Here is a 20,319-nt window from a genome sequence, read left to right as displayed (position 1 = left end):
TAAACAAAACTAGAGTCTTATGATCCTTTTTTCCCCCCACAGGTTTCTCATACACTAAAGAAAAGTCTTGAAACATTAATCTTAGGTCACGTATTGTAAACATAAGATTTTGGTTATTTTTTATATTAGGATATGTGTTGGAAGAAAAAAATCCTGACAAATAGATACTTAACAGAAGAATGCTGCTTTCAGAATGGAAAATGTGAGAATTCTGGAAATTCTTAAAATTTAGATTAATTTTTCCTTGGTCAGAGGCCTATTTTTCCAAGACCTGTTTTTTTTTTTTTATTAATTGCACACTTCAGAACCAGAAAAGTTAAAATTACTGCTAGGTACTTGAGGTGTTCCAGCTTGATACTGGAATCTTATCTGTATACTTTTAATGTAGGTCTGTTCTTCTGAGCTTGTACTAAAAATTGAAGTGAAGAATACTTGTCTGCTTTGAGACTGCTCTTGATTATAATGGCACAGAAAAATTTCTCTTTCTTCTTTTAGGATGGACACAAGGACTGGATTTTTTCAATTGCATGGATCAGTGATACTATGGCTGTTTCTGGTAAAATCATGCTTTTTCTCTTGAGTTTTTTTTTTTGTGCCCTTGTGTTTTAACCTTTCCTTCTCTCTGAATGTTATAGTGATGCACAGTATTTGATAAGTGTTAGGAAGGCACCTCTGTGGGGGCATTTAAACAATTCCTGGACTTAGTACAGTGCTTCATTTTATTTTGTTGTTGGGCCTTAGTCTAGATCTGATTTTCCTAGTATTAGAATATTGTGTTTCTAGTGAAGGGGATGTTTGAACACAATGAGTTACAGGAAAGGATTCCACATAAGAGGAGTAATTTCAAGAGGGATGTTTGTTATTGGTTAATAACTTCAGAACACTTGGGATCAATAGTCATGATCTGAAGTCATGTGAAAGTGTAGTTAATGAGAACTCAGATTGTTTCATCAAGCTCTCAGTACAGCTGTTTGTGCAGGTGTATATGTATATATGCACTTACACTATGGCAGTCAATACAGAAGGCTGTAATAGAGAAACTCAGTTAATGACTTTTTGGTGATTAGTTGGATAATCAATGTAACTTCATAAAGAATTGCGTAGGTAAAGGTAAAAATAGTAATTCAGCAGTTTACTGCATTAATTCAGCAGTTTACTGCCTTTCTGTGCTGAAACGGTGTACTGCTCTGTACTCAGAGTTGTCAAACTGCAGGTGAGAGAAAATCATAATAGTCTTATATAAAAGTCACATATTTGAATTGGTTTAGTTTAGTAGGATTGGTTTAGTTTGGTAGGATTTTTCTTCCAAATCCAAAAAGCTAATCCCGGAATTTCATTTTTTAATTTAATATAAAACTTGATCCTGCAAGTCTCTACCCCAAATGTGTACAGCAGTTCCCTCACATTCAAGCTAGTAAGCTTGAAGAGAACAGCACAGATGATTACAGATGTCCAGGGGAAAGATAAGGGCCTGATAGATTGCATAGCATGTGAGATGGAACTGATGGAAAGGTCGGGGTGGATGTGTGAGTGGAAGTGTTCTCTGCTGTGGTGCTTGTAACAGGCTGGATCTAGGTTCCAGTCTGCACATCTTAGACACCAGGGAAAACTTGTTGAAAGCAGTTAGCAAGACTGGTTGCTAAACTGAATTCTTTAGAACTCACCGACAACCCTAATTAAGAGTGAAAAAAAGACAACTAACTTCTGACATGACTTTAATTGTACAGATTTCAAGTACATCTGTATCTGAAAGTGTTAAGCAGAAATACTTGAACTCCACTCTAGACATTGAGAATATAGCCACTATTTTTATGGCAGAAAGCTTCAGATTAGATGTATAATTCCCAGGATGGCATGAGCTTAGGGTAGCAAATGATACTCTGCTTGGCTTCAGGACTAACCAGTTGAACAACATACATGGACTTTTTCCCCTGCCAGGGCTATTAAAAGGGACAGCTTCCTCCGAAAGTATGTCAACATGTTTAGAAATTTTACTGCTGAGTATTCAGCCTCCATAACAAACAAGATTAGGTGCAATTAAAACCAATGGCATGTAATGGAGTGGCAAGATGTTGTGCTGCTGGATGCAAGTGCCATTAGGATGCTCCTTTTTGTATTTTTCTCTAGTAGGTGACAGTGGCAGATGCCTGAATCCATCTGCGTGGGGGAAAAGCCACCTCTGCTGTGCTGGACCACTCCTGTTGCAACAAGATGTTTTGCTTCACTGTCTTTGCAGCTTTTCCCCTGCGAGATAGCAAAGCTGATAAGTTTAATAGCCTCATAGATATATAGCTTTTCTGGCATCTTCATTATGACTTTCTTTTGACAGAATTTTTCACATTATGTAAAGAAATTGAGATACCTGTCAAATCTGTCAGAGCTGACTTAGATGGAAGTGAGTTGTCTGAACACCAGAAGAGATGTGCATAAGGTCTTGGATTAAGTCTGTATTGATTGGTGAACCAGAGGCATTCAGCTTTCTTGATCCAGTGTTCTTAACATTAGTGATTCATATCTTAGATTAATGTCTTCAAATTTAGTAGAAAAATAAAATGAGTTATTGTCTGTTTAACCTAAGTTACATTCTTTGAGAAGTGGCACAGGTTTTAGTGAAATAATTTTTCTGATAGATTTAATCCAAAGTGGTACAACTGTGATTAGAAATAAATGTTTCTGTTCAGCTCACAAATTACTGTGTACTCAGCCATAAGCATACTGACAGAAATCAAGTAAACCCAAATTGGCATAAACCCAGCTGAGGTTTTTGTGGAAATATTTTGCATTGGTTTAAGAGACTGGTTTACCAAGGCTGAGAGTGACGGGCTCAGGCTGAAGCTGTAGTGTTCAGTCACTTCTGAGTTCATTCTGTATATGAGATGATGATTGTTGCAGAGGGTTGTGGGTTTTGATGCATCCTAATTAGTTTGAAAATATATGAGATTGGAAACCATAGAGACAGTTGACAGTGACTTCATAATATTCTGAACTTTACAGCTCAGTAAAATCATCCTTTTGTTAATATATGGGTGCTAACAGCATGTTGTGTTAGATTAAACTAAGAGTATCCTTTTTTTCAGACCCTATTGATTAATCATTTTCTTAGAAAAGAGGAGTTCTGTATATGTGGAATGGACTATTCATGTGTGGACTATTCATCAGGTTCCCGGGATGGTTCGATGGGTCTCTGGGAAGTCACAGAGGATGTGTTATCCAAAAGTGATGCCAGGCATAATCTCTCTCAAGTTCCCGTCTATGCCCACATAACACACAGTGCTCTGAAGGATATCCCCAAGGAGAACACCAATCCTGACAATTGCAAAGTCCGAGCACTGGCTTTCAACAATAAGAACAAGGTCAGTAAGACAAGCAAAACAGTTAAGAAGTCCTAAAACTGTCCCTGTGTATTGGAAAAACTAAAAAGTAAGCGAAATAGAATATGCCAGAGAAGCAAGTTAATATGTTTTTCTTTGATTATTTTGCATCCTTGTCTTTTGAGGCAGTGGTTTTAATCTGCAACGTCTGCTTCTGCCCCAAGTGAATGGAGGAGTCCAGAAGGGAAAAAAAACCAACTCCAGACATTTTAGAAGGCACAATTTTCCTGTAGGTTTGATTTTAGATTTGCATCTTAAGCAGGGGAGTAAAGAAATATTTACAAGAAGACAAGAAAGCACCAAAACATCTCTTGCAGCTTGAATCCCATTCTTTAGTGCTCTTTCTGCTTTCATTCACGTTCTGTGAAGACCAGCTAACATTTAACAGTTGCTGTTTCAGTGGCTGAATCCTTTCTGTATTGCTCAGCAGATGAGGCGACTGACTCACAGGGCAGGCACTAGTGCATGCTTTGGAGTTATTTTGTTGGTATTTGACAAACAGTAAATGTCAATCTCCCCCATCCTGATCTCCTGTTATTACTAGTGGGTGTAGCAATTCATCCTTCACCACTTTTTTTTTCCCCTCCTGCACTCAGAGAACAGAAGAGGTCTGAAGCAAAGGTGGGAGTGCTGTCTGAAGCACAGTGATTCTGTAGGCTTTATTTTTCACAATAGCTGTTAGTTACTCCTCCATGATGGAAACTTGATGTAACTTTTTCAGTAGAGTAGTGCCTGAAACTTGCTTCAGGGTTAGAATCAGTGTGGGACCTGTTGAAGGGAATTGTCAACTCTAGATTGTACTGTCTCATAATTCGTTATTTGATTGCCTAGCAAGATTTATGGTTTTGAAAGTTACTATGTAGTCTTTTACTAATTTAGATTCTACTTGACACCTGAAGTACTGTATACCATTCTATGAAGATCAGTATAAAATAAAAATTATCTTGATAGAGCCTTTATAGGATTATGGATTAATTCAATGCAGAATCTGCAGCCTGCCTAGAATAGAGTGTGAGTTTGTAAGGATAGCTATAATGCTGTCCTAACTAACTCTCTTCTTTTTATTTTTCTTCTAATAGGAGTTGGGAGCTGTGTCCCTGGATGGGTATTTTCATCTTTGGAAAGCAGAGCACACGCTATCAAAGGTGCTTTTCTGTTTGTTGGAGTTAAACTTCAAAAACTGCAAGCAGTTAAGGCTGTTGACTATTCTTGATTTCCTTCAAATACTTGAAGAGCAGCAGTGTTTGTAAAACACTTAAAAGTTCTATGTAAAATGAAATGTCCTGAAATTTGAAGCTTGAAGAGGAGAGAAGCTCTGCACTCCCCTTAATTGAGAGGACAGGAAGCATTCTTAACTTTCTGCTAGTTTCGGGTTAGCTGAAGAGAAATGTTGCATGGAGTACGGTGGATACTTGATCTGTAGAATTCATAAAGGAAGTTGCACTTATTTAAGTATAATGGCAAATCACACCCAGTGAATGTGATATGCTTTTTTAGCTGAGAGCTGAAGTTGCTGTGCACCTGCTAAAGATATAGCAGCAGCTTAGAAGGATCTAAAACAATTTATTGAAATGTCCATTTTTCTTGGCTTTGGCCTTTATTGTCTCAGCTTGCTTTAGATAAGGCATGCCATTACTTTCAGGTTTTTTCCTTCTGGGTCTTATTTTTCACCTGCATTTTGTGTTTTATTTCCCTGCAGCTTCCTAGAACATAGTTTACAAAACTGTTTTTTTAATGCCTTCGTCTTTTCTTGTAACAGGTTGATTTTTATTTTTTCTCTTTCCAGTTACTTTCCACAAAGTTGCCATACTGCAGGGAGAACGTGTGTTTGGCTTATGGTCAGGAGTGGTCAGTGTATGCAGTAGGATCACAGGCACATGTCTCTTTTCTGGATCCAAGGCAGCCTTCTCACAATGTTAAATCCGTCTGTTCCAAAGAACGAGGCAGCGGTAAGAAACCTGTGAAAGGTGCTTCAAATGGCTTGCTTGCAGAAGTAGCTGTTAAAACTGTAGTAAGTCAAGCTTCTAATGCACAAGAAGTGCTTTTTAGTGATTGGCTAAATAATTAGCAGTGTATGTATAGATTTGGGTTTGTGACAGTATACCTGGAGCAACCAACAAACCAAATGTGACCAGCTCTGAAATCTAATGAAGGGCAACATCACTGCCATTAGGAGCAACTCAATTGTAAATTATTACCAATATCTGTAAACCAGGTATTACTGAACTTTCAAAAGTGTGCATTTTTACTTCTGTGTATTTTTTACTGGGTCTTATTCTATTTTTTATCATCTCAAAGCAAATATAGTCTTTTTACCACTATTTATACTGTTCTTGCATTCTTTTCTATGAATTAGAAAAAAAGGCATGTTGCCTGCTTTGTGCTACCTTATTGGAAGTATGTGCTGTGAGGAAAAGCTTGCTTTGTAATTTTAAAGCTGTGACTGAGACTGCTGATTTTCTGTGTGATTTGATAGCTATTTCCTTTTCTCATGGATGCAGTATGTCCAGTTGAACCTTATACCAGGGCCAGGCCTGAGGGTTTGCAGAGTGCATGGTCCCATAAAGCTCTCTCCATATTCTTTACTATCAGGCATGAGAAGGCATGAGTGCTATATTAATCCCAGACCAGTAAGCTGCAGTCCTTACTTAGCTTGTCTCTGGGCTTCCATCTCTTCTTCAAGCAGGTTACCAGAGAAGGACGTATGTTGGCAAAGATAGGAAAGTTTTGTTTATGCAGTTACTGAGTGGTGTTGTCCAGATCAGTGTCAGGGTCAGCTGCTTTCAGTTATAGGAGAAGTATGTATAATGTCAGGAGAAGTCACCTGAACATCTTACCAGCAAGACTGCTTGTCCTCACTTGCTGTTAGTGAGGATTCTGTCCAGGTCCTCACCCAGACGCTGCAGTGTGGTGCCCAGTGGTGTCTGGTGCCTGAAACCTGCCTCAAGTATGTCATCTTCCATATTGGGGAATAATGTGTGTAGGGAGTACTTTGAGGGGTTTCTCCAGTTCATGTCTGGAGAAAGCCTTTGTTCAGGGCTGTTTTCTCTTCTGCAGTGTAGGTGCATCTTTTTATTTGGCATGGTGGTGGAGGCACATAAATAACAGCAATTCCCAAGATACTGAGTGTTTGCACTTTATATTGATCTCCCTGGGACTTGGAGTGGTGTAGCACCTTTAGAAAGCAGGGTCTTTATTAATCTGTGGACTAAAAGCTGATTTCAAGTGCTTTGCAGTGGTACCTGAATGTGCTTTAAGTTTCCAAATGCACCTGCTGAATGTGTGAGTCCATGTTAACTACAGTTCACTTGTGTAGTATACAAAAGCAGGTCACAGAAAGGTGGTGGCTCAGTAAGGCTGGAGCTAGGGCTGGCTTTTGTCTGCTGTAACCCTGTTTACACAGGAAAGCAATGAACGCTTTTTAGTACATCTTGTAAGTGTTGCTTTTCATAGCAGCTGTAAAGGGAAAGGCGCACCTTGGACAGTAGCTCTTGATCCACGAAAGCAATTGCTCTCTGCTTGACTGGCCTGCAGAGCCATGTTATGTGCCCTGTCCTTCGTGTCCTGAAGGCAGCAGACAGAGCTTGTATGGCATAGACTCTGTGATTTCTTGTTTATGACGTTCCACTACATCTTCATTTCTTTCCGGGATCTGTAGACCGTTCCTGCAGCATGGGAGTGAGGCTCAATATACTTACCTAAATTACCTAGGTCCACCGGTGGTAGTGGGCTGGGAGTATAGAACTTACTGTGATAGGTTCTAGGCACAGGCTGTACTTTTAGCTTGATGGGAATGATTAATCTGAGGTACTTCAGCCCCCTAGGAGACAATTTGAAATGCTGTTTTTGAAAGCCTGTTCTAAATACTTTCTTAGTAGTGGGTACATCATGGATTTCTTTGGTAAATTTCTTTGGTTAGAGAAAGATCCACAGTTGTTCTGCATTTTATAGCTTTCTATTAATACATTTAATTGAGAAGTAAATGCCATCTGCCTTGATACTCCATCATCTGTTTGTGTGAAGTAAGTGCTCTCCTGGGTGGCTTGTCCAGAGCACTTCTTGTAGCAAAAATAAGAGTAGGTCCACTCTTGTGCCTTTCTTCTCTTATCCAAGTGACTGCTCTTGCTGACTGCAGAGGGCTTAAAGCTTTCTTGTATGTCTTTGCCAGAGCCTCTCAGATCCGTGTGACAGAGTTGGGGGGAAGTTCTTCTGCTGTCTTAAGTGCATTTGTAGCTCTCTGAATTAAAGTGAAGATTGTTATATGAATCTCATAATCTATTTCAGTAGAGAGACAGTGGTTTCCCACCCATTAAGCTCGCAGCCAAGACTTCGCCCCATATCTGGAGCAGGACAATGTGGCCTTGCCTTGTTCTAAGTCATCTCGAATGCTGGTGGCTGTGGATGTCACATCCGGTGACAGAGGTAGAAGGATGAGGACATGTTTCTTATTAGAACATTTTACAGAGGGGAAGGGGAAACTCCCTGATTGCATCCGCAGCTCCAGGTTGTCTGCTGTCACATGCACTGCTGGGAATAGTCCAAGATGATACAAGTTCTGTGGCATTCAGCCCTGCTCTGTGTGGTGACAACACTTGGCATGTGAATGTAGCTGACATAACTCACATATTTCCTCTCCTGTTTGAATACTTGTTTAGGCTGTAATTCAGTGGTACTCTAAAGAGAGCCTAAAAAGCCTTTGGGTTTATAACCTGGCATTCTGTCAAGAAGGAAGGAGAAGTATAGATGTGGTGGAGTTTGCCTGTGTGGAAGAGTTGTTTAAAGTAGAGTGGCTACACAGAACAGTATTTGCACAATAAATGGAGATGAGATAACAGGATGTTTTGCAGATTGAAAATTCTTACATTCAGAATCTCCCCAAGACTAGTTCCAAGGGATCCTTGATTAGCTGAGACCTCAAATTTAGATTTTATAAGAACAAAATTTACATTCTGTTCAATGTAATGGAATAACTGAATTGTGCTAACATGTTTAGTTTGAACTGTGCCTTCCCATGTACTGGTGGAACGTGGTGTTGTTTAGATGGCAAGAGTCCTATTCTGTTTTCTTTCCTGGCTGAAGTGCTAAAAATGCCAGCTGCTAAAATTCAGGTGGGCTTTGAGAATGGAGTGGAGACAGATCAGGCTCATTAATAGTTCTGAAGGTATCTTATCAGCAAATTGACTGGTGATTTTTATGGTTACACTTGCTTACAGCTAGCCTGTTGATAAGCACAATGCACTTGGTGTCAGCTGGGACTTTCTTTTATCAGATGGTCATTTACTGCAGTTTAGCAGGTAGTTAGGGTGTGAGCTCGGGGAGGAAAACAGGATGATGTTCTTCCCTCTGTCTGCTGCTATGTACTCGCTGTTGGTGTGTTCACTTAAAGGCTTGTGCAGACAGAGCAAAGGTTCTCTGGACCCTAATTGGCTGGCAGACCTGAGGGCTGGTGAGGATGAAGCTTCTTATTATGAGCCATTGGTGTAGCTGATGGTCTCAAGGAGGAGGGCAGTCACGTATGCAATCAAAGCTGCTGTCTCAATAGCATCAGTGGAATTTGTCTGCACTGCTCTGTAGCAGTGGGAAAACTTGTGTTTTGGAGAATACTAGTAGTTAATATTAGACATGAAGCAACAGCACTACAGAGCCAAAGCATCCCTGTTCCTTACTGCACTGTCCATCTCTTCTCTGTTTGACAGGTATTCGCTCAGTGAGCTTCTATGAGCACATCATCACTGTGGGGACAGGGCAAGGGTCCTTGTTGTTTTATGATATCAGAGCCCAAAGGTTCCTGGAAGAAAAGCCCCCCCGTGCCTGCTATGGACAGAAGCAGAAATTAGGAGGAAGTGAAATTTTGAAGTTGACAACTGGGAAAGGCTGGCTGGTAAGTAGTTTGTAGCTGTGATAGAGGTGGGGGGAGGTAGACCCATTATATGGGAGTGGCACAGAGCATGAGCAAGTTCTCTTTGAACCCGTTGTGTGAAATGTGTCTCAGTCAAACAGTATTCATGTAACCAGTAACTAAAACTGCAGAGCAAGAAGTGCTGCAGAACTGCTTTCCACGAAAGCTTTATGAAAGAGTACTGGAGGCTATTTGCTTGAGTGTAAAGCATAGCGATTACAGTTCTTAAGCACGGATTCATAAATGAACTAGATTTTATTTCTTTTTATTTTCAAGTGTAATCTAACGTGTAGTTTTCAGAACCTCAAACAGAAAATCAATTGTCTTTCTTTAAAGCCATGGTAATCTAATGTGGTACTTGAAGCAAGAGACTTTGAATTTACTTGTTTGCAGTTTTAGAAACTGTGGCTTCCTAAGGTAATGCCTTGGCAGGCACTTGAGTTTGGTTTCCTGTATGTTATCAAAAAGAAGTTAATGACTTTGTTTAACTTAGCTCTGTTACCTTTTGTTGTATCGGTGCAATGTCCCGTCACCTCCCCATTCCAATGCTTGACCAAAATGTCCTCAGAAAAAGGTTCAGGACAACTCAGGTATCTTTTAGTTGACTTCTCTAAAGCTTCAGGTCTGTTAAGAGAAAATACCCCTTTAAGGCTCTGTAAGCTACCAAATGCTTTTGTGAAACAGGGTTTTGGGTTTGTTTGGCAACAATAATGATATAAACTTTGCCTTAACAGAACCATGATGAAACCTGGAGGAATTATTTTTCTGACATAAATTACTTCCCCAATGCTGTTTACACCCACTGCTACGACTCGTCTGGAACGAAACTGTTTGTGGCAGGAGGCCCTCTTCCATCAGGACTTCATGGGAATTATGCTGGTCTCTGGAGCTAATGACTACTCTTCATTCTGATGCTGATCTTTACACAGATTTCCACTTTTCTTTTCATTTTTTAAACAACAAAATTGTGTGATGCCATTGATTCCTGATTTAAACACAAGTATTTTTTTGGCAGAGTTTTCTGTTGGTCTCCAACAGTTTTGTACATCTATTTAAACTAGTTTTTTGCTTTAACCTCCTTTACCCTTTATATGGAGGGGTTTTGAAGTCCTTTTTTATTGTATTTACTCCAAATGACTCTTCCCTCCATTTAGGCTGGCTTGGCCATGTGTCCCCTCCTCTACTTTGCTGTGAGGTAGGATTTCTTTCGTATAGAGTGGTTGTTCCTGAGCTTTCTGTGAAAGTCTTGGGGCTGCATGTGTGGAGGTACTTTGTGTCAGTTACATTACCTGGAGTGAGGACTACTTGTAATTAAAAACTATTAAAAATATTTATAAGAGATAAGCTACTACTTTATCTGGAGAGCCTGGCCCTGGCCTGGGCTGATCATATTTTTTAAAAGTACAAGTCTAATGACACTGTTTTTACATAGAGGGAATTTAATTTTAAGCTGTACTCACTGGAGCCCAGGGATGGATTCCTTAGGGGTATTGACCATCAGATCCAAAGTGCAGGAGTTCTTAAAAATGCATTTGTGTTTGAATAGTAGTTTTCAGCAGTGCTAGGAGCAAAAATTGGTCTGTTTCTTCACTGCCCATCCCAGGTATCAGCTTGCACAACTGGAGTTTGTATAGGCTGTTCTGCAGCGTGTGTTGCAGGGTGACATTACATTGTGGGCTGCAGAGATGCTGAGAGGAAATGGAGGCTAGATATTCAAATTAACTAAATCTATCTGTTCTCCAGATGAGAAATGGTTTCTAAGTATGCTTGTTAGGGTAGCTTAAAATCTCTTCGTAAACTGCCTAAAACCTTGGACCTTTTTTATCCCAGGTTGTGGAAATTTTTCCCCTTTTTGCTGTTCTGGTTGGCCATCTGCTCAAAGAAGCCAATGGAATAAATAAACTATTTTTTTCACCCAGATTAAAGAGTGCATCTCAGACTTTACTAATACAAGTGAGCAGCTTTCCGCATAGGGAGGGTATCTTGGTGTTCCCTCACTTTGTGCTAGCATGTGCTGTAGGAGAGGCTCAGGCTTTTCCAGAATCCCCTGCTGCCTTCTGTGTTCAGACTCCCTCCAACTTCATCTGGCACTGGGAGGGGAGAACAGATCCAGTGCCCATCAGGTCCAGCTGTGAAGTGTGTGCCTCCCAGGGCGATGGTCTTACCAATACTCAGCTAAAATGTAAGACTCCAAGGTGCTCCTCCTTTTGGCAGGCACCAGACTCTCAGCTTGTTAGTGATGCCTCTGCCCTCTGCTGGAATTCATGCCTTTCCCCTGACATTGGTGGAGCAAAGTGTGCCTGTGCCTCACAGCTTTGGTGCCACATGAGCAGTTGATCAAACTGAGAGAAAAGACAAGGCTGGGACATGCTCTGTTCTCCCATCTCTGTGAGAGATCATAGCTACCACTGCAGTTACTGGCCACAACCCAGGGCTAATCTGCATTTATCTTTACAGTCTCTCTCATCTTCAAACTAGTATCTTCATCAGTAACCCCAAGCAGTCAGCATCAGGCTTAAGTTCCAGCTTATGGAGACCTGGATGGAAATCCTACAAGGAGTGTGCAAGTCCCTCTCATTGGGGTGGAAATCCTGGCAAGAGAACTCTCTCTCAGGTGTGCACCTGTCCCAGAGGTACAATTAGCACTGAGCATTAATACAGGTGCTTCACAAGCAGATCTTCCAGTGTTTGATAATACCATTGTGGCCTGGTTGCATAAACTGCATAAGTTCAAGGTATTGTGTGGGTGGCTAGACAGGCTTTTTTCTGAAAAGGTAAAATTATATACCATGAGGTAGCTGCTTTGGTTATTTTAGAGGCTTAGAAAAGTGGAAATATATGAAGAAAAACGAGTCTTGGAGAAGAATGACAGGATTTGTGTCCTTACAGCTACTGGGTAAGATAATTCTGTCACAAGAAATATATTCTGCTTTGGTTTGTTTGTTTTTTAAATTTGGTTTGAAGTTTTTTGCTTTGTTTTTTTAAAGCAGCTAGATACTTGGGTCTACCTGAGTGTCCTCCAGTTCTGCTGAAGCAACAGGTAATATCTGGGCATTTAGTATCAGCAGTGCTAAAGGGAGACTCCTTGTCTGGAAATTCTAGCCCTGGTGTTGATCTATTAATTGAAGCATATTTTAGGCCATGATAGGAGGAAAAATAGTATGTGTGTGGCCTTTAAACAAAAAGGCTGATTTTTCTGCAGTCTCTAGGTTACTGAAGAGGCACCACTGGAAATTGCCCCTCCCTACTGACTCATCTCCACAAGCACCTCAATATGTGTTCCTAAAGCCTGATAATGTGAGTGCACTTTTCTGCTTTTTTTTTCTTCATAGAAGGCTCTGCACAATTCTCAGATTAATCTGGAAAAAGATGTAAAATGTCTCAAGTCTCACATACTTTTGTGTATTTGTTTTCAGGGTGCTTTCTTGCAAAAATAACTTCTCACAGTAAGGGAGCCATCCTTGTTCTGTATGGAAATCCCCACAAAAAAACTAGGAACCAAACCAGATAGTGCTGCAAGGACATAAACAATTTGGACTAGAGATAACTTAATTTTTAGCTAGTTTCAGTGGTTTTAAATGCTTACAGCAATATAGATATTAAGTTTCAAAATATTTCTGTGGTTTGTCATACAAAACTTTTGTTCCAATTACTGTTAGAAATGGAGGCATAGAAAGATGATGATGATATGCCAATTGCCCAAACATAAGTAATAGGAGAAAAACTGAATTTTTTTTTTACTTTGATTTTTGTTGCCCTGTTGGGTTAGGTATCTGCTGATCGTGGTTAGAAGTGAGTGGGTTTCCCATTCAAGTGCAGGAATGGCTGCAGAACAAGGAGCTTCCAGGCTCTGCAGAGAGGCAAGTTGAGTACCTTACTGTTCAAAAGCCAGATATATCCCTGCAATGGAGTCAATCTGGTGACTGCACTTCAGTAGCTTCTGGAATAGCTTGCTGTGCACTGCTGAGAGCTAATGACATGCATATAATCAGACCATCTTATCGTTTCTACTGTTTCTTCATGATTTCCCTCCCTTGGTCTTTCCTGCTGAATGCTTTGTTTGAGGTTGCCTCCTCCAACCCAAATCACACCAGTCTTTGCTGTAGCAATATTGTCCTTGCAGAGGTGACCTCTACTGAGCAGGAACAGGCTTGCTGGCATTTTGTCAGCCTGTGCTCAGGACCTTCAATTTGCTTTAGTTTAACTTGGTATAAGTTAAAGGCTGGCTCAGACTGTTGAACGGGGCAGTAGCCCTTGTACATGTTGGACTGAAATGATTACATAGTAGCAGTGTGTTCCACATGGGCAACATACTCTGGCTTATCTCTCTTGAAGGAGAGAACTTTTAGCATAACATGCCTTCAGAGTGGTTGCTATTGAGTTCTCAGTCATGTGAGGTCTTGTGTGCTACCAGTAAGTTTAGGAGAGTACCATATTAATGTAGATATTTTTGGGTATTACATTTTCAGTATTCATGATAGGTAATCAAACTAGTGATTCAGTGGTGGATTTCTTAATACCTAGCTTGTAAGTACTGATTAGCAACTCCTCAGTAACAGCTGGATGGTGTGTCATGGGACATTACTGAGGAATCAGAAGCTACTTTGCATGTTGGCTTGAGCACAGTAACAAGGGTTATGCTCACCCTCTTCACTAAACACCTTATTCCTGTAATTCCTCCAGGTTTCTCCCTTGTACAGTCAAGACTTCTAGGGAGAATTGCTAGTGCTCTCCTCTGGTGCTTTCTGGGATTGCAGTAAAGAAGCGAGTCCATTTGTTTTATTCCCTCATCAGTGCTGCTGGGGTTAGTTTGAGGTAAATTACCAAAGAAGAGTTGATAGTAGGTTCATGTTCCTAGTCTCAAATGTTCATTCTCCTCACAGATGCATTTTTAAGAACATTGCAAGAGTGCCCAGTGATCTTGCTGGACTTAGTCTGTTCACAAAAGTTATACTCATATTGTGGGTGACTCTTGTGACTGTCTTGAAGAGAGAAACTCCTGAATTGCATTAAGGGGTTTATATTTGCTGCCTCCATTTTAGGTCTTTGGCAGCTTTTTGTATCTTAAGGATTAAGATACTTGGGGATCATTCTCTTCCAAAATTTCATCCTGTTCCTTCACCTGAGCACTTGCTTTGTCTATAGCTTGCAGCTGAAAAATTAACAGATTAAATTTATGATCTAGCTATGTCGAGTGGTGCTTTGCTGTCTTAATTTGTGCCACTCAGCTGAGAGGTATTTACAGGCCTTTTGAACTGCTGTGCCCTCACCTGATGCAGGCATGTGAAACAAAGCAGGCTTGCCTAGACCCTTCACAAGGTCACTTGTTTGCTTAGTTTGCAAGAAACCAGGGATAGGTGGGCTGTCAGTTACTGCATGTGGGAAAGCAGCAGCGTCTTTCAGCAACCAGGTGAGAGGTCTGTTTTTAGTGGTCTGTTACCCTTATTTTCAATAAATGCACTTTTCCAAGGTGTCTGATATGTTTTTACATAGCTACTTTTGTAATTGCTGCTATGACTGAATTACTGGACTGGGGTATAACTTGTTCCTAAGGAAGTCTGTTGCAGAGCTGTGTATTATGCTGGGGGAATTGATCCTCTGGCCAGCCCATGCTGAGCCAGGAACTCTTGAGCAACCAGGCACAAATTTTTTAGCCAATTGAAAATCCCTGTATGCCCTGCTGGCCACCCCACAATCTGAGCCCAAGGTATGACCTCAACTGAAAATGCATTTCTGAGTGTTATGGTGCCCTCAGTAACTTATTTGAAATACTCAAGCAGACACCCAAGGACAAGGGAGAATGGAAGAGAGAACACAGCCACATCTTGTGTGAGGTGCTCTCCTTTGTGCATGAGCACTTTTTGTGGTGAGGATGGGCAAGGAACACCAGAAAAACATAAAAGGCAAACAGTGTTTGGTATGGCTCTCCGGACTCCTGAAGAATTTAAAAACTAAAGGGGATATGTAAATGCCTAATCAGAAATATCTTTGAGAGATTAAGTATATATCCCTGACATTCCTGTGTTAATTTAGTGTCTCTGTTTTTATTTTAATAACTCTGTTTTTATTACAATAACTGTGTGTTATTTTTCAAGGATAAAATTAGGAAGTATCTTTTTGCTTGTAATGTTGGGTTTTTTAATGAAAACCATTTGGTACTTGGCTAATTCAAAGAATGCTCTTGCAAAAAGGAATATTCCCATTTTCTAACAGCCTTTCCCACTAACACCCTGCTGGGAGCAGTATGGTCTAAGAAAGTGTACACAGATTTAAAATGGAGTTGGCAGAGTTGGGAAAATGTGGACTGACTGTTTCTATACCCAAAAAACTACCAACACTTGATTGTATACAAATTGTGGTTGCTGTACTGAAACTGAGAGGGTGTATAAAAAACCCCTTGCAACATACTGCAATGTCTTCAGTCCAAGATTCTTTTGAATTGATTCTTTTGCCCTCAGGGCAAAAGATTTAAGAGTCAATACAGTGTTTTCTTAAGAACTGTTTTTCAGATTCCCTTACTAAAAGGGAAAATTCAGGTGCTGAATCTTACAATCACATTAAACTGATACTTTTTATTTGCCCATTCACCTGGTCTCTTTTCATTTTCAAGGCCTCCCACAGTCTCAGGGTATAAATCACTATGACTCATCCAAATAGCACCGAAACGGACCAACCAGAGGTTAATGTGCCTTCCTCTTCTGGTACCTTGATCTTTATAAAGTTATCAAACTTGTCACTGTCTTAGGGCTGGGTACATGCATTGTCTTTTTCTAAGATGTATGTGTTGAAATTGCAACAGGTTTGTACTGTTATTTGTGACTTGTTCCATTTGTGTTAGGTTGTGCTGTAGACAAATCAATGCACTGGTTGGTCTTGGTATCAGTCTTGCCAGTGACATCTGTCAGTCCTTGCTTTTATGTTCATGTGTAGATAAATGCTGGATCTTTCCCACTGCCTATGGTGCATAAGATGCACAAAATACACAAGGTGTTTTAATATGTGCAGTGATCATAACTTGTTGACTGAAAGTAGGATGTTCTACAGTGAACTGTTTTTAATGTTTTTTTCCCAAACATTTTTAATAAGATCCAAAGCCTTGAGGAAAAAAAAAAATAAATCAGGACTTGCTGATACTTGATGGCTTCTGTTCTGAATCCAGGGTCTGATGTTTGTTAACAACCACTCCAAATCCACTCATCTAACAGAGGCTTTCTCAGCTTGTTTCTGTCATGAGCTGTATCAGAAACAGCACTGAATCCTGAACTGTCACAGAAGCTGTCAAGCAAAGTAGTAACAGCTCTCTTCAAATATTACAGTGCACATTTTTAAACTGTAAGATAAACCTGTTCCAAGTTATTGATGCAACTTGCAAATGGAACACTGGGAAGTTGCAGATAGTATGTGAAACCAGCCTGTCTGCACATGGGGCTCAGTGTTCTGTTACCTTGCAAATTGTTTCTCCTCTCTGAAAAGGTGTTTTTTGTTGTTGTTTTTTTCAACACAAAGACATTACATTTGGCTTAGTTTTCTAAAGATATATTTATTTACAAACATCAAACTGACATCTGGTATTTGGCCTGAGTTTCTAACTCTTACGAATTTAGAAAATACAGTACAATTGATACTTTATGTTTCATAAGAGCATGGAAAGAGGAGCATATATATCTTCACTTGCTGTGGCCTTCCATGGACATGTCTATGCATAATTAACTGAATTACAGTACTGCACTCTGTTGATCCATGAGGTTACCTTTGTATTTAGAATCAGCACAATTAGTCATCAGTGTATTGACATTAATACGTGGTCATGGAGCTCTAAGGTCTGTGTGATTTCCGTGCTAACAGTATCTGTTCTCTCTGTACTGCAGTGCAGATTTACTGTGGAGGTTTTTTTTGCTTCATGGTAATTTCAGAGCTCCTTTAAATTCAGTGAGGTGCTGTTTTCAAGACAGTCACTTTTCTGAGTAGAGCAAATAGATTTAACTTAGTTTTCTACCTTTAGCATTTTCCTCTTCTCCCATTTCTTCCTAGTTCACCTGTAGTGATGAGTTCAAAGCTGTCTGCCTACTCTGAAAATTATCCAGTCATAATAAAAGAAAACCTGTAGCCCAGGGTGGCAAGATCACTCTGTGCTTTTACTGTAAACTTCTGTGGCTGGATGCCTGTCTTGCAAATGGAGACTCCACCCCTGCACAGTCTGCAGAAGCTGAAAGCCTCCTGCACCCATATTGTTCAGAGGGTATCAGCAGATCAGGAAGTGGCAGTGCCCTGTGCCTTCATCCTTAACTTCAGTTTGTTTATCAAACTGATCTGGAGTGGTTTAGCCAGAGAACTGGCATCTTCAACTGCTACTCAATGTCTTGATGAAAGGTTTCATTCAGGGCAATACCAGGAGGGTGAGCTGCTGACTTGATCCCATATAAGGGCTTCCTCCAGACATTTATTTTTTTGGGGGGTGGAATTATAAAAGAGTAGGGGTATGAGCAAAACAATAACCCTGTGCTCAAAAGAAAAGAGTTATTCTGATGTACTTTGGCCAGCAAGAATGACAAAGGGGTGAGCTGGCAATGGAATGTTTGAAGGGTAGGCTTTAAGGGTTTGTGCCATCATGCCTTAGATCACGGCAAATTAGTTGCTCCCAGAGCTTTCAAAACTAGAGGTAATCCTCCTTCAGATGAGATGTGAAGATGGCATGCAGAAAAACCAGTTTCCCCAGTGGTCACTCAGTCTTCCCCTCAAACATTCAAGGTTACCAGTGCACTTGTCTCTGTTTTCATGAGTGACTATGATTAATGTGCTTCACAGCTGCCACCAGCCCCCTCCACCTGCTTTGTGCAGGGATGATGGAGTGAAAGGGCCTTGTCTGCATTGTCCTCCACTTGGCTGGCTGTTGACAGTGCAGGGATGTAACAGGCCAGTTATGATTTACAGCTTCACCTGGTTGCTCTAGGCTTCTCTCACATTGCAGGTGTGATAGTGGGGCTGTTACAGAAAGAGCTGGTTAAGTAACTTCTGGTGGGCTTTGCCCCTCTTGTTCAAATTGCTGTCTCCAGTCTCAGTCTCTTGTCCCAGCCTCACTCACATCATGTCACACTGCTGCTTGGGACTTGAGCAAGTTCTTTCAGGGGTACTAGTTCAGGTACCAAGTTCTGCAAAGCCTGGGGGCACCTGTTAGAGCCCTACAACACTTCTGCTGGCTTAGGCAGTGGTTTGCTGAACTAGGATCTTGCTTGGAGTGTCCTTATTCTTTTTACTCAGCTCTAGGTATCTTCTTGGACTGCCATATCCCTTTCAGTCCAAAAAGGTTTGCTCCAAAGTCACTCCTGTTCCATGGAATTTATTCCTGTACTGCTGGTTATTGCAATTCTGTGGCTTTTGTTTTTCTTATTTTTGTTCTGAGGTTCACTGCAAATGTACAAAACCATATTGACTTTCTCAACTCCTGAACATAGTACAGGGGCCCGTCCTGAGGCATCAGAATTGTCTACTCTCTTGGTGCACAGAAACAAGGATCTCTTTGACAAACCAGGAAGAAACCAGCTGCATATACACAAGTAGAAAGGTATCTCTGAGTAGCTTAGGTGAGGGAGCAGCTTATGAATTTTAAATATAAAAGCAGTAATTGAGGGGGATTTTTGTTTGTTTTAAAAAAATTGCTTTAACAGAAGGTGGTATTTTATGCCAGTTGCTGACTTAAAGTAGCAAGGTAAACTGAGATTTTCTGTCCATCAGTGCAAAATGTGCCTCCCAACTATAATGCAAAGGCAGTCTCTGTTGCTCTCTTATTTGCAATGGAAGATTATCTGAAGACTGATTAAATGCGTTTCTTGCTCTTATATGTAATCACCCACACAACAGTCCTTGCTGGTCTTTCCCAAGCACTATTCAACACTATCCCTATTTGAAAACAAAACAGGGACTGCATTGAGTAGTGGAACCTAATGCATTTCCTTGGTTTGAGAGAGACCCTGGAGATAAGAGTCCAGGTTCCATGTGTTTTAAATGTAACTTCAAACCAATGCATCTATTCTCTCAGACTAGTGCAGCTTCCTACCTTTCCTTCCATTTACATGGGAATTTAAAAATAAACCAAGCAATATATGAGCCAGTTGATGTCCTTGCAGGTGGAACATGTTTGTTTTTTTTTTAATTTGAAGATTGAGATTTCTCTTGTGGAAAAACTCATTCTGGATGCAAAAGTGTGGAGCTCAGATTACAGCTCTTCTCCCAGCTTGATTAAATGCAATTAAGTATTCTGGACTCTTTTGAAGAAGACTATGTAAAAGCTGTGAAGGCATAGACTGGAACTGATAATTTTAAATTTTCGGTCATGTGTGTATTGCTTGACTACATGGACAATGTAACAGTGATTTTTATAGATTGGTTTCCATGTGTCAGTCACAAATAATTTGCTGTTTGGAGGAAAACTTCTAGTAGATATATTTCCAGATCAAATTATGAGCCTATTTTCCCTCTTGCATTAACCGGGTTACTGTGTTCACATGCCAGAAAGATGTTGCTCTTTGAAGAAGCATGTTAGTGTATGTGGCAATGCCCCATGCACTTTTTAAATACCTAGACCTGTACATTCTCATCTGAGTATTGTTAACCATGCTGTAGTCTGACAAATGAATCTTTTATTACTGCCCTGTTACATAGATACTTGTAATTAACTGCAGTTTGTTTTTTTCCACTACTTGAAGTTGTGTGATCTGAAAATTGGTGAACAAAAAGTATTTGTGCATCTTACTATGGGTAACTCTAAATAAAATGTATTTGTATAGTGTGTTGGTGTGGCTGATATTTTCCCTTATTTGCTAATAGCCCATTGCAAGGGCAGTTTAAAAGCAAGTGAGCTTGGGTTTCTTACCACAGCAGTCCAGCTTCTGTGTGGACATGACTGATTTAGTGAAAACAAAGTGAGCTGTTCTTGTTCCTCCACCAGTGAGTGGATTGATAACCTGAGAGCAGAATCTCAGCTTTTTTTTGGTTTTTCGTGGCCTAAACATTAGTCCTGGTTCTCTGTATAGCTGTAGCAGAACTCATTAC

General features: G+C 40.4%; 1 protein-coding gene across 1 annotated transcript in view; it reads left to right on the top strand.

Annotated features, from left to right (window-relative positions):
* DCAF12 (DDB1 and CUL4 associated factor 12) overlaps nucleotides 1–20,056 on the top strand; it is a 32,660-nt gene extending 12,604 nt beyond the window's left edge. Inside the window, exons 4-9 of the mRNA XM_005491702.4 lie at nucleotides 496–556; nucleotides 3,160–3,353; nucleotides 4,451–4,516; nucleotides 5,158–5,320; nucleotides 9,068–9,252; nucleotides 10,005–20,056. Of these exons, the coding sequence (XP_005491759.1) occupies nucleotides 496–556; nucleotides 3,160–3,353; nucleotides 4,451–4,516; nucleotides 5,158–5,320; nucleotides 9,068–9,252; nucleotides 10,005–10,163 (828 nt within the window). The 3' untranslated portion in view covers nucleotides 10,164–20,056. The remainder of the gene's footprint in view (nucleotides 1–495; nucleotides 557–3,159; nucleotides 3,354–4,450; nucleotides 4,517–5,157; nucleotides 5,321–9,067; nucleotides 9,253–10,004) is intronic.
* The last annotated feature ends 263 nt before the right edge of the window (nucleotides 20,057–20,319 follow it).

This window comes from Zonotrichia albicollis, chromosome Z, assembly GCF_047830755.1.
Source record: "Zonotrichia albicollis isolate bZonAlb1 chromosome Z, bZonAlb1.hap1, whole genome shotgun sequence".
NCBI classification, from domain to species: domain Eukaryota; kingdom Metazoa; phylum Chordata; class Aves; order Passeriformes; family Passerellidae; genus Zonotrichia; species Zonotrichia albicollis.
This window is presented reverse-complemented; position numbering and strand designations above follow the sequence as displayed.